This window comes from Colobus angolensis, unplaced genomic scaffold (genome assembly GCF_000951035.1).
Source record: "Colobus angolensis palliatus isolate OR3802 unplaced genomic scaffold, Cang.pa_1.0 Scaffold144, whole genome shotgun sequence".
In the NCBI taxonomy this organism is placed as follows: domain Eukaryota; kingdom Metazoa; phylum Chordata; class Mammalia; order Primates; family Cercopithecidae; genus Colobus; species Colobus angolensis.
This window is the reverse complement of record NW_012114533.1, coordinates 170,902-185,980: the sequence shown is the minus strand read 5'-3', so window position 1 is coordinate 185,980 and position 15,079 is coordinate 170,902. Positions and strand designations below refer to the sequence as shown.

The 15,079-nt window shown below is 48.0% G+C and overlaps 1 protein-coding gene across 5 annotated transcripts in view; it reads left to right on the top strand.

The window, feature by feature from the left end:
* Positions 1 to 53: 53 nt before the first annotated feature.
* Positions 54 to 15,079, top strand: part of NQO2 (NAD(P)H dehydrogenase, quinone 2) — a 19,364-nt gene continuing 4,338 nt past the window's right edge. For 2 of the 5 annotated variants that reach the window (XM_011935460.1, XM_011935457.1), the window contains exons 1-4: positions 54 to 322; positions 7,568 to 7,659; positions 10,029 to 10,193; positions 12,547 to 12,677. In XM_011935460.1, the coding sequence (XP_011790850.1) occupies positions 7,653 to 7,659; positions 10,029 to 10,193; positions 12,547 to 12,677 (303 nt within the window). In that variant the 5' untranslated portion in view covers positions 54 to 322; positions 7,568 to 7,652. Of the gene's footprint in view, positions 323 to 396; positions 605 to 2,041; positions 2,278 to 4,493; positions 4,615 to 5,297; positions 5,455 to 7,567; positions 7,667 to 10,028; positions 10,194 to 12,546; positions 12,678 to 15,079 lie in introns of those variants that run through there. The other 3 variants (XM_011935458.1, XM_011935459.1, XM_011935461.1) reach the window with 3 other exon arrangements.

Here is a 15,079-nt window from a genome sequence, read left to right as displayed (position 1 = left end):
TCCCCGAGGGCGCAGTCGCAGCGCTCCTGCCCGCGCGACCCGGCGCGGAACATGGGCGGGACGGGGGGTGGGCGGGGCTTCTGTTTGGCCGGCGTGCTGCGGAAAGACGCCTGCAGTCCCGCGTCTCGGGGCGGGTTCTGGGCTCCTTGGGTTGGCGCCTGTGCCTGGTCCCCGAGGGCGCAGTCGCAGCGCTCCTGCCCGCCAGGCGTCTGCGAGTGCGCGACCCTGTGCGGCCGGAACCTGGGGCAACTCCGAGAGCGGTCCTTGGGGAGACGCGGGTTCCAGCCCTGCGGCTCCTACTGGGGCGTGCGCTGGTCGGAGGGTGAGTGATCCCCGGTCGGGGACCGGGGGACTTGGGAGGGACAGTTCCCGGACTGGAGGGCCAGAACGCTCCCTGGGATTTCACCTGGCCGGCCATACGGCCCTGTGGGTCATCGCGCCGAGGCCAGGAACCATTCTGAACCTAGGATCGTACTTGGCTCTAGCTGAACGCGCCCGCACGCAGGGCCCCGTTGTCGAATCGTCTGGTTGAATCTGCCCTCAACCCTATGGAGCGGGTGCTGGTATCATAGTCACGTTACAAGTAGGAATCAGCGGGCCCGAGGTCAGTCTGTAAAGCGGGTACCCGGGTTTAGGCCCGCGCGTTGCCCAGCGCTGCCCTGAAGGTGCGGCTGAATCACTGGTTTGCGCTGCCTTTGTCAAGGACATTGTGGCAGTCTGGAAAAAAAAAAATCAGCTTCTCTAACCTATAATCTCTCTGAAAAAAATAAATAAATAAGCTTTTTTTAAATTATTATTATTTTTGAGATGGAGTCTCGCTCTGTCGTCCAGGCTGGAGTGCAGTGGCACGATTTCGGTTCACTGCAACCTCTGCCTCCCGGGTTCAAGCAATTCTTCCGCCTCAGCCTCCTGAGTAGCTGGGATTACAGGCGCGCGCCACCACGCCTGGCTAATTTTTTGTATTTTTAGCAGAGTCGGGTTTCATGTTGGTCAGGCTGGTCTCAAACTCCTGACCTCGTGATCTGCCCGCCTCAGCCTCCCAAAGTGCTGGGATTGCAGATATAAGCCACCGTGCCCGGCCCTGTTTTTTTGTTTTTGTTTTTTTTTTTTGAGAAGGGTCTCACTCTGTTGCTCAAGCTGGAGTGCAATGGCGCAATCTCAGCTCACTGCAACCTCCGCCTCCCAGGTTCAAGCTATTCTCCTACCTCAGCCTCCCGAGTAGCTGGGATTACAGGTGCTCGCCACCACGCTCAGTTAATTTTTTGTATTTTTAGTAGAAATGGGGTTTTACCATGTTAGCCAGGCAGGTCTCAAACTCCTGACCTCAGGTGATCCGCCTGCCTCCGCCTCCCAAAGTGCTGGGATTACAGGCATGAACCATTATGCGCAGCCAAAAATCAGCTTCTTTAACCTTTAATCTGTGAAAAAATAAATCAGTTTAACCTTTAATCTCCGAAGATCTCAGCCAAAGCAAACATGAAAAGGAATATGTATTAAATAATATACACTTCTAGCTGTGCTGTTTATAGTGCTGGGGAAAAAAATGGAAATAACCTAAGGTCCCAGAAGTAGGAAGATGGGCACTCAAGGGTATGCAGGCAATGGTTTAGCAGCAGCACGAATACACGCTGAATACACTGTGAAGTGTTGTCTGTTAGAATGCCCAGCAGGGGGACTTGTCCACATGGAAAGAGGCACAGGAAATAAAGTGAAAACATTACAAAATAACTTCTGCATGCTGATTAAAATCAAATAATGTACACGTCAGAAATATCAGAGCCCATTTGACCTGGTGTGTACAGTTTGATAAGCACATGGCTCTTTTCTCCTGTAGGCCTGGGTAGGTGCATAGTTTCCGACAAGGGAGAGAACTGACTGCTGTGGATGGGGTGCCAAGGGAAGTGCCTGGGGTGAAGTGAACAGTGACGCACTGCAAGTCAAGGGCCTGGTTTGGAGTCTTTCCCTACTAATTCAAATAGTATAGAAAATAGAGCTGAGTCACTCAGCTCTTGGACCTCAGATTCTTATTCTGAACCACTAGGGGGATGGAGACAGAAGTCACAGACTCACATGCCACCAGGCATATGATGTAAACATGTAAACTGGGCCAAGGAATACAATAGGGCGTGGTGAGCTGGGGACACTGAAGAATGGATGCACCGTCTAGAGGAGGGAAAATGAAGCATTTCATACAAACAACATGTCCTCGGGCAGTCACTTTGGGAATCAGGATAAGGTGTTCCCCCAGGCTGCAGAAACACCACAACGTTTACAAAGGTAAATCATTTCGTATCACTTTTTTTTTTTTCTTTTTTGAGACAGAGTCTTGCTCTGTTGCCCAGGCTGGAGTGCAATGGCAGAATCTTGGCTCACTGCAACCTCCACCTCCCAGGTTCAAGCAATTCTCCTGACTCAGCCTCCCAAGTAGCTGGGACTACAGGTACGTGCCACCATACCTGGCTAATTTTTGTATTTTTTAGTAGAGATGGGGTTTTGCCACATTGACCAGGCTGGTTTCAAACTCCTGACCTCAGGTGATCCCCCCATGTCAGCCCCTCAAAATGCTGGGATTACAGGTGTGAGCCACCACAACTGGCCATCATTCCATATTACTCTTTAGCTTCAGAGGCTCCAAGGGCTTTCTGTCAGGCTTAGAATAAAATCCTTACCCCTACCTTAGGAGGGGTCAGACCCCTCCCACCTCCCTGACTGCATCTACCACCACCTAACGCTTTTTTTTTTTCTGAACCATAGTTCAGCCAAACAGGCTTTCTTTTTTTTCCTTTTACTTTCTCTTTTTTCTTGAAACAGAGTCTCACTCTGTCACCCAGGCTGGAGTGCAGCAATCCTCTAACCTCAGCCCCCTGAGCAGCTGGGACTACAGGCATGTGCCACCACACCTGGCTAATTTTTAAAAATCTTTGGTAGAGTTGGGATCTCACTGTGTTGCCCAGGCTGGTCTCAAATGCCTAGGCTCAAGTGATCTCTTGCCTCAGCCTCCCAAAGTGCTGGGATTACAGGCATAGGCCACTGAGCCTAGCTCAGACTTTTTTACTGTTTCCTGAACCTGAAACCAGCACCCATCTCAGGCCCTAACTTACTATCCCATCTACCTGGACTTTTGTTTATAGATCTTTGCGTGGCTGGTTCCAGGTCACCGGTCCCTGCTCTGAGACACCTTCCTGGAGCATTTATCTAAAATAGCAAACATTCCCTTGCTGTTTGGTCCATTAGAGTACTTTATTTGCTTATCACTATTAGGTACAATGGTTCTGGTACTTACCGCCACCTGGAATTCTGTGGGGCAATTTCTTTGCCGGCTTGTTTATTGTTTCTTGCCCACCCCTGCCCTCTGCCCAAAAAGTACAAAGTTCCCTTATCTGTCTTGTGGCCCCAGCACCTGCCCAGAGGTGAGCCCTTCTGCCAGGAGGGGTCCAGCTGAACGAACGTGTGTGGGGGTTAGGAACTGTCCCACTCACTGCTAGTAAGGGAGTCAACTCCAGCGGCTTTCATAGAACTCGTGAAGAGCCTGGAGCTTCTCAGAAACCATCACCCGCTCCGGAACCTCCATGACTCTGGGCTCCATACTTACTTTCCAATCTCAGTTTCGCCTCCACCTTGACCTTTCCTCCTGGGGGCCTGTCCGCAATTGTCCTTCAGATTCTTCCCCTGTTTTTAACCTGAGAGCACCTGCCTCACCTTAGACCTGCTCCCTGCTGGCCTCAGGGTCCCTCCACCGTGTGTGCCAGGGCCAGCCGCCTTCTCTCCAGGTTCCCGATAGATTGAGAGCAACCTGAGAAGGTGGCCAACCCCTGAGCTGCCTGGTCAAGCCACGCCTACAGGGTCAGGAGAAGGTCCCTCCTCCTCGGCCGCACCGACCAGACTTTTGCTTCCCTGGGCTTTCCCAGGCCTCCCTATGCGCTGTGACAAAGTCACCTCCAGGCAATGACTATCTACCAGGGCACTCCTGAGCCTCCCAGCTAATGATGAGGTCATTCACTCTCCTCTCGTTTTCCTTTAAGATAATCCCTTTCCTGACATGCCGTTTTGGCTGGCCCTGTAAGTTACAGCCTACTTCTCACTGCCCATGTGGGTGTCACTGCTGGCTTGGGGAGCGTGGATCTTATAAACTTGCCTCATCGGGAGGCTTTGAGGAGTGACCTCCAGGGACTAGAAAGTAGCTTGTTCTTCACAATCAGTGCCCTCCCAAGAACATCCAGGGTTTCAGCCTCAGTGCTAAGACAACTATGTCTCTCCCTGACATATGCTCGCTGCTGGTAATTCTAGGGAAAGCAGAGGGCTGTGCAGGTGCCCCTGCCCCTAGGCTAGGAGAGCTGGCAAATGCCTAGAGACCCAAAGGCCTCATCCTCAGGGAGGCCAGCTCTTCTGTTTTAGTGATATTTTATTGTGATTTACAGTGCAACTGACCGGTTCAAACAATACCACCTGTATTCATAAACTTTCTCTTTCCTTTCCTTCCTCTCACTGCCCAGCTTTAAGTTCATTCTTGTAAGTGTTGCTGGTATCAGGATAGGAACCTCCCTGCACTTTGAATGCATGCATGTGACCTCTCCCACACTCTCCGGTGCTGTGATGTGCCTTAAACACAGCAAGGTGCTTGGACACAAAGCCTGTGCCTGGAGCCCTTACGCAGTTTCGGACTGACAGCCCGTAACCCTCCCTACAGACTCAGCGCCATTGTACACGTTTCTGCCTGGAAAACACATGAACACCAATATCTGCAGTTGGCAAACCACCACCGTCTTGCAGCCCCAAGAGAGCCTCAGGAATCCAGGTTTCTTTGATATTTCTGCTCCCTGTCCTTGGTGCATAGCCTCCATCGCCAGGACGACCCACAGTCCAGCTGGGGAGAGAGCCAGGGACAAAGCCAGAGGGGACTAGCTCCCACACCGCCCAGCCCCAGCTGAGTTAGCTTCTTGAGGCTATTTCCTGGAAGCCCCGCTGTCACTTCTGCGGACACCTCACTGGCCATCTCAACTGCAAGGCAGCCTAGGAAGTGTAGTGTCTCCCTGGACACATGGTTTCCTGGAATCAATTCAGGGTCTGTCCTTAGGGAACCAGAGTGAGGATATTGAGTCACCAAAGATGCAGGTTCCCAGCTGTCCAGTGAAGTCAAGAGAACAGGGAAGGGTTTGAACTCACCTTTGGGTGTTTGGAGTGGTCAGAGCTGTCTGACTCCTTCTGGGGTGGCAGTGCCCCACTCTGTTAAGTCCCATGCCTGCCCCCAACTCAGCTTCAGCCACAATGATGTAACTTCTTTTCCTTTATGTCCACAGGGCACCTGGCCTGGGTGGAGCCCACTCCTCTGCACCCACCTCACTTCTTGCAGTATTTTGCAGACCCCAGCCCTATGCCTGTGCTCCTGGATAGCTGGAGGTAGAGAGCAGGCCCTGGAAGATGCTCATTCAGGCTGTGCTCAAGATTCTAGTCCTGGTGTGGACAAGCACCACTTCTGTGTGTCTCTGTGCTTTTTGTTTTGCTGTGAAGACACACTGACAGGTTCACATTGTCGTTTGGACACAACACGCGGGATGCATGTCCTCACACTAAGCCCTAGTCACACTCTCTGCATTGTTTGGTTTTTTATCCCATATTTTCCTACTGTGATAAAGAACATCTCACATAAAATTTACCATTTTAACTGCTTTTTTTTTTTTTTTTTTTTTGATAGAGTCTCGCTCTGTCTCAGCTTTCTGAGTAGCTGGGATCGCAGATGCACACCACCACGCCCAGCTAATTTTTGTATTTTTGGTAGAGACAGGGTTTAGCCATGTTGGCCAGGCTGGTCTCGAACTCCTGACCTCAGGTAATCCACCTGCCTCGGCCTCCCAAAGTGCTGGGATTACAGGTGTGAGTCACGGTGCCTGACCTCATTTTAACCACTTTTTTTTTTTTTTTTTGAGACGGAGCCTTGCTCTGTCGCCCAGGCTGGAGTGCAGTGGCCGGATCTCAGCTCACTGCAAGCTCCGCCTCCCAGATTTACGCCATTCTCCTGCCTCAGCCTCCGGAGTAGCTGGGACTACAGGCGCCCGCCACCTCGCCCGGCTAGTTTTTTGTATTTTTTAGTAGAGACGGGGTTTCACCGTGTTAGCCAGGATGGTCTCGATCTCCTGACCTCGTGATCCGCCCGTCTCGGCCTCCCAAACTGCTGGGATTACAGGCTTGAGCCACCGCGCCCGGCCGTTTTAACCACTTTTAAGGGTAGAGTTTTCTGGCTGTTTTCATTCATGTCCTGATAGACACTTGGGTTGCTTTCATGTTTTAGCTGTTGTGGAATATGCTGCTTTGAACATGGGTGGGCAAGTGGTTTTCAAGACCCTGTTTTCAGTTTTTTGGGTTCAGAGTAACAAATGGAATTGCTGAGTCACATGTTAATTCTAATTTTCTAATTGTAATTTTTGGGGGCACAGCACCTCCACAGCAGCTTCAGCACTCGACCTTTCCCCAGCGGTGCACAGGGTTCCAATTTCTCTGCCTCCTCACCCACACATGCTATTTTCTGTTTTTTTGGTAGTAGTAGCCTTTCTAACGGGCGTGAGATGGGATCTCACTGTGGTTTTGATTTGCATTTCCCTAATGATTAGTGATGCTTAAGCATCTTTTCATGGCTTACTGGCCACTCATACATCTTCTTTGCAGAAAGGTCTATGCAAGCCCTCTGCCCATTTTTGCATTGAGTTGTTTGTTTTTTTGTTGTTAAGTTTTATCTGAGCTGTTTTTTCTGGTAGGGAGAGTGGATTTGTTGGAGGCTCCTTGTCTCTCCCAGAAGGAAGCCAGAATTTCAGAGATGGCCTGGAGGGGGCGAGGCCAAAGGCCCCTCTGGGGAGAACTCACATTTTTCATAGCCCCATTATGTGCCAGCCACCGCACATTGCAGCTGTCTCTCACTCACTCTTCTGGGCCATGCTGTGACTTTGCTGATGAGGCGGTTGAGGCACAGAGGGGTGGAAGGATGTGCTGCAGGGCCCACAGCTGCAATGGGCAGAGCTGGAAGTTGCACTAAGTCTGTCCGACCTGGGGGTCTCCTCTGGCCTCCGCTGCATCCCTGGAGAATCTCTGAGGCTTCTGGTTAGAGCCTGGGTCTAAGCCAACTCCCCATTATTTTCAAGTGAGGGGAAGGGCCAACAATTGCTATTGCTGACCCACCAGTGTCTGGCACCAGCCGAGGAGTGCAGGCCACCCGTGTGGCAGTTCACTGATCCCCCATTCTTCTGCTCGATCTGAAGGGGAAAATTGGGGAAGGCAGGAAGGCCAAGGAGGCTCAACTCCTGCTTCCTACCGTGGCTCATTTCCTAGGTCCTTTGCTGTCTGACTGTCTGGATGGAAGTTTCTGAGTCCTCTCAAAAAAGGAAAAAAGTGGGTTCTGACATCCTGCATGGCTTGTCGTCTGAGTCCTAAATCTCCAGAAGATTCCTGGCCTCTCTCGAGAGGTCTTTCTCTGATGTGTTTGCGTGTCTGTCAGGAAGCAGCAGTGACGCCTAGATGTGGTACAGCCGACCTCACCTGTGCCTCTCCCCACCTCCCCTGGATTCGTTTTGTCTTTCAGATTGCTGGGCTCGTGGAGGAGAAACTGTACGTGAAAGCCCCAGCCACCCACCAAATCAGAGAGAAAGAATCCGTCTTCTTACGCCATGGCAGGTAATGAGTCACTGTTGTGGAGTAAGACTTTTTTTTTTTTTTGAGACGGGATTTTGTTGTATCGCCCAGGCTGGTCTCAAACTCCTGAGCTTAAGTGACCCTCCCACACTGACCTTCCAGGTAGGAGTTAGACTCTTAATCAGAAACTGAATACATTGTCATGAAAAATCCAAGCCACATAGAAGTGTATAAACTATCTGGAATTATTTTGTTTTCTATTTTCTCACTTGTTTTATTGTTCCTTTCGACTTGTAAGTTCCTCAAAAGTGGGGCCCTGCCTATCCTGTTTTTGCTGTGCCTCTAGGCCCTGAAATTATCCCTAGGCCATAGCAGGGGCTCAAGTGAATGAACCCCAGGAGGCACCCTGGGTAAAAATTCAGTAGGATTCTATCTTTACTTTTGCAACTGCTTATCATGCACATATACACAAACACACAATCTTGCAACTTTTTGATTTCACCTAACGACGTAACATGGAGAGCCTTTCTTGTTAGAACACACAGATTCACCTTATACTATACATTATAGTGTAGATTAGGATTTTCGACCTTGGCACTACTGACATTTTGGGGGATTATCCTGTGCACCATGTTTAGCACCATCTCTGGCCTCTGCCCACCAGATGCCAATAGCACCCTTCCCCCACTAACTGTGACAAACCAAAATGTCTCCAGGCATTGAGAAATGTCCCCTGGCAGGCACAGCACTGCCCCCAGTTGAGAACCACTGGTGTAGGTATTTCATTTGCATCTATTCTCCTGTGAAGCCCCTAAGTATAGTTCCTTTATTGAAATAAGAGTCTGAGAAAGTGAAATTAAAATGTTAACCATTGATCTAACTTACGGAATTCGACCTTTGTAGTCAGCTCAGTGCCCTGAAACCCGTTGCTTCAAACTGATATGTGTATTTTCTCCTTAAATCTCATTATGAAAAATTTAAATCAAGAGTTTAACATCCTCTTAAAGGTTACCAGGGTAAATTTAATTAAGCAAATCACCAGGCTGCCTCCCAGAGGAAGTCAGTCTATAATCCTGGAGACTCTTTCCAATGAGGAAAATACTGCTCCAGAAGCAGTATTGGTGGGAACGATACAGCCAGTGCTGGGAAGGCCTGATTCTGTTCCTAGAGTCCGCTTTGTTATCAGCATCAGCACTGAGAGATGGGCTCCATGTGGCCCTGCCTTCCCGCCAGACCAGCGGGTCTGATTCCTCATGTTTTGTTTAAGTGTCAGATTTTGATGGACCGGGGGAGATGGAAGCAGAACCGTGCCACACTGAAAGGTGCCTGTAGCTGATATGTGTAAATGCAGGGTTAGCATGGGAGATTAATTCCAGCAGTTCTTTATTTTGATGTTAAGGAGCTGGTCTAAACCTTCTTATAGAGCACAATCAAATTAAGTTGGTCTTTTAAAAGATTTAGTGGTGGTTATTTTGAGGAGATATAATTTGACCCATTGTATTTCTGTATATTAGTAATCTCAAGTGATGTTGAGCTATGAATAGGGCTGGAGTTTTTAAATGCCCATTACTTTAAAACTGCTACCTATTAGGAAGTTTGGTATTTCTGGGGCCAGGTGCGGGGGCTCATGCCTGTAATCCCAGCACTTTGGGAGGCCGAGGTGGGCAGATCACCTGAGGTTGGGAGTTCGAGACCAATCTGACCAACATGGAGAAACTGTCTCTACTAAAAATACAAAAAATTACCCAGGCTTGGTGGTGCATGCCTGTAATCCCAGCTACTCGGTAGGCTGAGGTAGGAGAATTGCTTGAACCTGGGAGGCAGAGATTGCAGTGAGCTGAGATCATGCCATTTCACTCCAGCCTGGGCAACAAGAGCGAAACTCTGTTTCAAAACAAAAAAAAAAGAAAGAAAGAAAAGAAAAGAAAGTTTGGTGTTTCTGGCCAAGTGCGGTGGCTCATGCCTCTAATCCCAGTACTTTGGGAGGCCAAGGTGGGTGGATCACTTGAGGCCAGGAGTTCAAGACCACCCTGGCCAACATCACAAAACTACATCTCCACTAAAAATACAAAAAATTAGCTGGGCGTAGTGGCACACACCTGTAGTCCCAGCTAGTCAGGAGACTGAGGCATGAGAATTGCTTGAACCTGGGAGGCGGAGGTTGCAATGAGCTGAGATCATGCCACTCCATGCCAATGCAAAACCACTGCATTTCCAGCCTGGGTGATAGAGCGAGACTGTCTCAAAAAAAAAAAAAAAAAAAAAAGCGAGAGAGAAAGAAAAGAAAATTTGCTATTTCTTAGCTTCAATTACTATGACACACCTAAATGTTCAATTTGCATCTTAGTCTCCACTGAATTTAACAGAGAGAGGTTGTTCTTTAAGAGGAACTGTTTCTTATCCTGATTTAGGTAAGAAAGTACTCATTGTCTATGCGCACGAGGAACCCAGGTCTTTCAACGGATCCTTGAAGAATGTGGCTGTAGATGAACTGAGCAGGCAGGGCTGCACGGTCACAGTGTCTGATTTATACGCCATGAACTTTGAGCCGAGGGCCACAAGGAAAGATATCACTGGTGAGTCATGGGATAAATGCTCTATCTGTAAAAACCATCTTTATGTTTTTTACTTTATGTTGACTTCCAGCTGCAAAATGGCATTATAGAAGCTAGCTAGCTTCACTTTCCAAAAACAAATAGATAGCACTGAGATGATCACCAGCAATATCCCAGAAGTCAGGTATGAGGATGAAGTAGTACCCAAGGCCACATAAGTGAAAAAACTGCAAGCAGACAGTAAGAGACTGGACTATCATATCCACAACACCCCTCCTCACAAACTACCCAGCACCAACTGTGTGGGAAATTTCCTCCCACATCAGAGGTTCTACACTGGAAAAAGAGATCAAGGTGGACAATCAGCTTCCCAATTTTCTGGGATTCCCAGAAACAGGCAGAAAGGAGACCTGTTCCGGCCTCAACCCACAGGAAACATCAGGAGTGCTTAAAGGAAGCAATATCCCTGACAACAGCCAGAGACAAAGAAGGGAGATGGGAGTATCGTCCCCAGCCCTGGAAACTCTGATCTGTAAATTAGCCAAAGGAGATGCCAAACCAGAGTGGCTGTTCAGCAGCACCACACTGTGGAGGTACATTCAACAGGTTTCCTGGGCATGAACTGCTAGCCAGCCTTCCCACACTACCATGCTATCCCCTTTGGAGCCTCTCGTATTCAGGACTGGCATTACTCAGAACAGTTAGTAGAGCTGAGGCAAACCCAGGCATAAACCACCATCTAGTGCCGAAAAGGAGGCAGTAACTTAGTAGAGGAAAAAACAAAAAAAGAAATTTAATAAGAAAATTGCAAAGACTTTCTAAGCAAATATATGTAATAAAAATGAAAACAAGTCAGACATAGAAGACTGAAATAAATAGATGTTATCCGCAAGAAATGACAGTAAACAGGGAGCCATAATCTCTCCACATAGACAAAGCAAGGAACCAGTGACTGAATCTAACGAGACGGCACTGTTTGGGCTCTCGGACCAAGAATTCAAAATAGCACTTTTAAGGAAATTCAGTAATCTTCAAGATGACAGAGAAAAGCAATTCAGAAATGTATCAGCTAAATTTCACAAAAAGATTGAAATAATTTTTAAGAAATCAAACAGAAATCTTGGAACTAGAAATACATTTGCTGAAAAATTCATTAGAGGCTCTCAACAGCAGAATGGATGAAGCAGAAGAAAAAATCAGTGAGCTCAAAGACAGGCGATTTGAAAATACACAGAGCAGTAAAAAGAAAAAGGTATGGAGATTTCCTATAAAATATAGAAAATTACCTCAAAAGACCAAATCTAAGAATGATTGGTGCCTAAGAGGGAGCTGAGCAAGAGCAAGGCATAGCAAGCTTATTCAAAGAAATAATAACAGAAAATTTTCCGAAACTTGAGAAAGAGACAAATATCCTGGTCATAGAATAACCAGATTTGACTCAAATAGGACTACCCCAAGGCATATAATTATTAAACTCTCAAAGGTCAAGAACAAAAAGAGGATCCTAAACGCAAATAACATATAAAGGAGCTCCAGTTCATCTGGCAACAGACTTCTCAACAGAAAACATACAGGCCAGGAGGGGGTGGGACATTTTCAAAGTGCCGAAAGAACAAAACTGTCAACCAAGAATACTGTACCCAGAAAATCTAGCCTTCAACTCTGAAAGAGAGAGAAAGTCTTTCCCAAACAAAGAAAAACTGAGAGAATTCACCACCACCAGACCCACCTTATAAGAAATGCTAAAGGGATTTCAATATGAAAGAAAAATACTAATGTGCAAAAAGAAAACATTTGAAGATGTAAAACCCACTGGTAAAAGTAAGTAAGTATACAGAACACTCTAATACTATTAGGTTGTGTTCAATCCACTCATTACTAGTATTAAGTCTAACAGACAAAGCTATCAAAAACAATAATCACTACGGTGACCTGTTAAGAGTTAGAGATACACAATATAAATTATGTAATATTGTAAATCAAGACACAAATACTAAAAAATGTGGAGGTGAGCATGAAATTAAAGTGTAGGGTTTATTTTTTTAGACCTGCTTGGCATTGAACAAGACATCCAGCCTCTTAGGTCTCAGTTTGCTCTCTGGTAAATTGAGAAATACACCAGTTTCACCAGTTGTTATGAAGAGAGGTGATGTGTGTAGAGCACAGCACCTGCTAGGTAGGAAGAGCTCAATCAGCGGCCCTCCCAGACTGCTTCTCTTTCCCTAGCTTGGACCCGGGGTGCAGCTTCTGGTCAGGTTGCAGCAAGTCTTTGACTTGCTCTGAGGAGTCCAGTATACACAGTGCTACTGGGATGGTTGGGATGGGCTGTGGATGCCCACCTAGGAGTGAGAATGTTTGGCCTCTTCCCCCACAGCTGCTCTTTCTAATCCTGAGGTTTTCAGTTATGGAGTGGAAACCTACAAAGCCTACAAGCAAAGGTCTCTGGCTGGCGACATCACTGACGAGCAGAAAAAGGTTCGGGAGGCTGACCTAGTGATATTTCAGGTTTGTTGTTCTCCAGTTAATATATTGAATCAGATTCATCTTATGTACAAACTCTTTCTGAATATTGAGTTTTGTGCTGCTTCTAGAAGTGGCATCAATGCTTTTAGCACAGTTGCACACTTACTGAGCAAATATTATAACCTCATTACAACACCTAGTTACAACACCACCTAGTTACAACACTACTTTAAACACTTTACCTAGTTGTAACACTACTTTTAACACTTTACCTCATGGGGCAAAGATATCCATGTAGCCAATATCACTCACTCCAAATCCCGACTGCCATGTAGATAGGAATGAAGGATCTTTCCATTAGCCCAGTCGTCCAAGAATCATCTGAAACCTGCCAGTCATGTTGCTGCCCTTCTCTTCCAGTTCCTGCCCTGAAACATTCTGGGGCTGCTTGAGAACCACAATTCTCTGCACAAATGTTTATCAGGGTAAATCAGGCCAAATGCATCTCCTTAAACAGCCTGACTTAAATATCCTGATCATTAAGAGGAACATCTCTGCTTTCTATCCTCTCAGTGGTTGCTTCACCCCCAACCCAGCCACCTTCCTGTATTTGTTCAGAAGGAGGTGATGCCACTGCAGAGTGAACTGGCCCCACAAAATGGCCTCCAGGAGTGCTAACTCATCAGGCCACTTCCCGCCACTGCAAGGAAGATGTGCAGGCATGGCTGTGACTGTGGAAGCCTGGCAGCAGAGTACACACATGAGCTTTGAGGGTATTGTTGGGTTGACAGAAATTCCTGTCCAACTAGAAGGAAAGGGGCATCTATTATAAGGGCTCTGGTCACTTGGGCCTCCTGGATCCCACGGGCAGAGCTGTAGCTGCTCTCATCCTCGGATTTCCATCTGCTCTTTTCTGCCTCTTGGCTCTGTTCTCTCTCACTGCATGCCAGGGACTGGATTCCCTAGATCCAGAATTTCCAAGCATGGGATCTGACTGGTTCAGATCGTTTCTGTTTTCCAACCCTGCTTGAGGACGGGGAATGGGTGGGAGAACGAGAGCACTGTTCTCATGAGGCCACCATGTGAGTGCAAGGCAGGGGATAAGGGGCGTGTGACCACTTTCCAGACAAAACCACATGTCCAGAATGATGAGGTTCCCAAGCCTTCATAAAAGCAACCTGCATGTGCGGGAAGAGGGCTGCCTCATCCCTACCCAGGCTTGCCTCTGCGCACCCTTTCCTGACACCAGCCCTTTCTTTACTCAGACCGTGAGCTGCTAATCTGGCCAAAGTGCAGGATGTTCTTCGTCCTAATTACAGGTGGGTGGACTCATAGTCCTCAGGCCTAGGTGACCATGCAGTTTACCATCTGTGCTTTAATACCATGCCAGTACGACGGGCCTGTATCCTGGGGCACGTGGTCCCAGCAGAACCACACTGAGCTCTCTGCTCTGCTTCTCCTGTCCCCCTCGGGTCGGCCGGCCACATGGAGCCCGCTTCTCCTCCTCGCTCCCACTCCACTCCCGTAACCCGGTGGCTGGGTAGGCTAAGACCTGGCCTTTCTATAATGGCCTTTGTTTTGTTTCACTTCATTTCACTCCATTTCCCTACCTTCCCTTTTTTTCTGATACGTTGTCCAGAGGGTCTGCATTATAAGTTTTTTTGTATTCAACATTAATAAAAATGTCACTCATCACCACTACACCACTAATATCAGGGCCCACCACTCACTGAGCATTGATTCTGTTTTGGGCACTGTGGTGTGTTCTCAAATCCTCACCAGGATGCTGTGAGCTGTGGACTGTTAGTAGCCCTATTTGATGAATCAGGAAAAAGGAGGCACAAGGAGGTCAAGTAACTTGCCAGTGTCACACAGAAGCAGGTTCTGGAGCCTGGGTTTCAATGCCAAGTCCTGAGTTTGTTTTATATCGAAAGCACACGAGACACTGGCTTCCACCTTTGATAACAGATGATTGCCTATGTTCATTTCCCTTCCCAGGCGGTAACACTGGATGTAATGTTAGGGCATCTGTGGGATAGGGAGATCTTACTGCTGGTCTATGGAATACAAACATATGACTTTAGTTGGCGTCAAAATCCGTAGCTGCTAGCACCTAACTCAGTCCGACTCCCAGATGCTAACAACACACCCCAGGCAGGGGAAAGGGCATGCTTTTCCCCACCCTTCCTTTCGATTGGCTTAGTCACAGACTGCTGCTCCAATGCCAGCGTCATGCAGAGCTCCTCATCCCCTCCCTGCCTGCCCGGGGCCAGCATCAGGGTCTGTTATCACCGGGGGATGCAGAGCTACCTGTAACAGCAACAAGGACCACTGTCATCCTGTTCCCATCTCATGTCCCCACTGCACCTTTCAGAGCTGACCACCTGGGTGACCCTCCCCTGCCCAGCTGCCACATCCCCACTGCACCTTTCAGAGCTGACCGC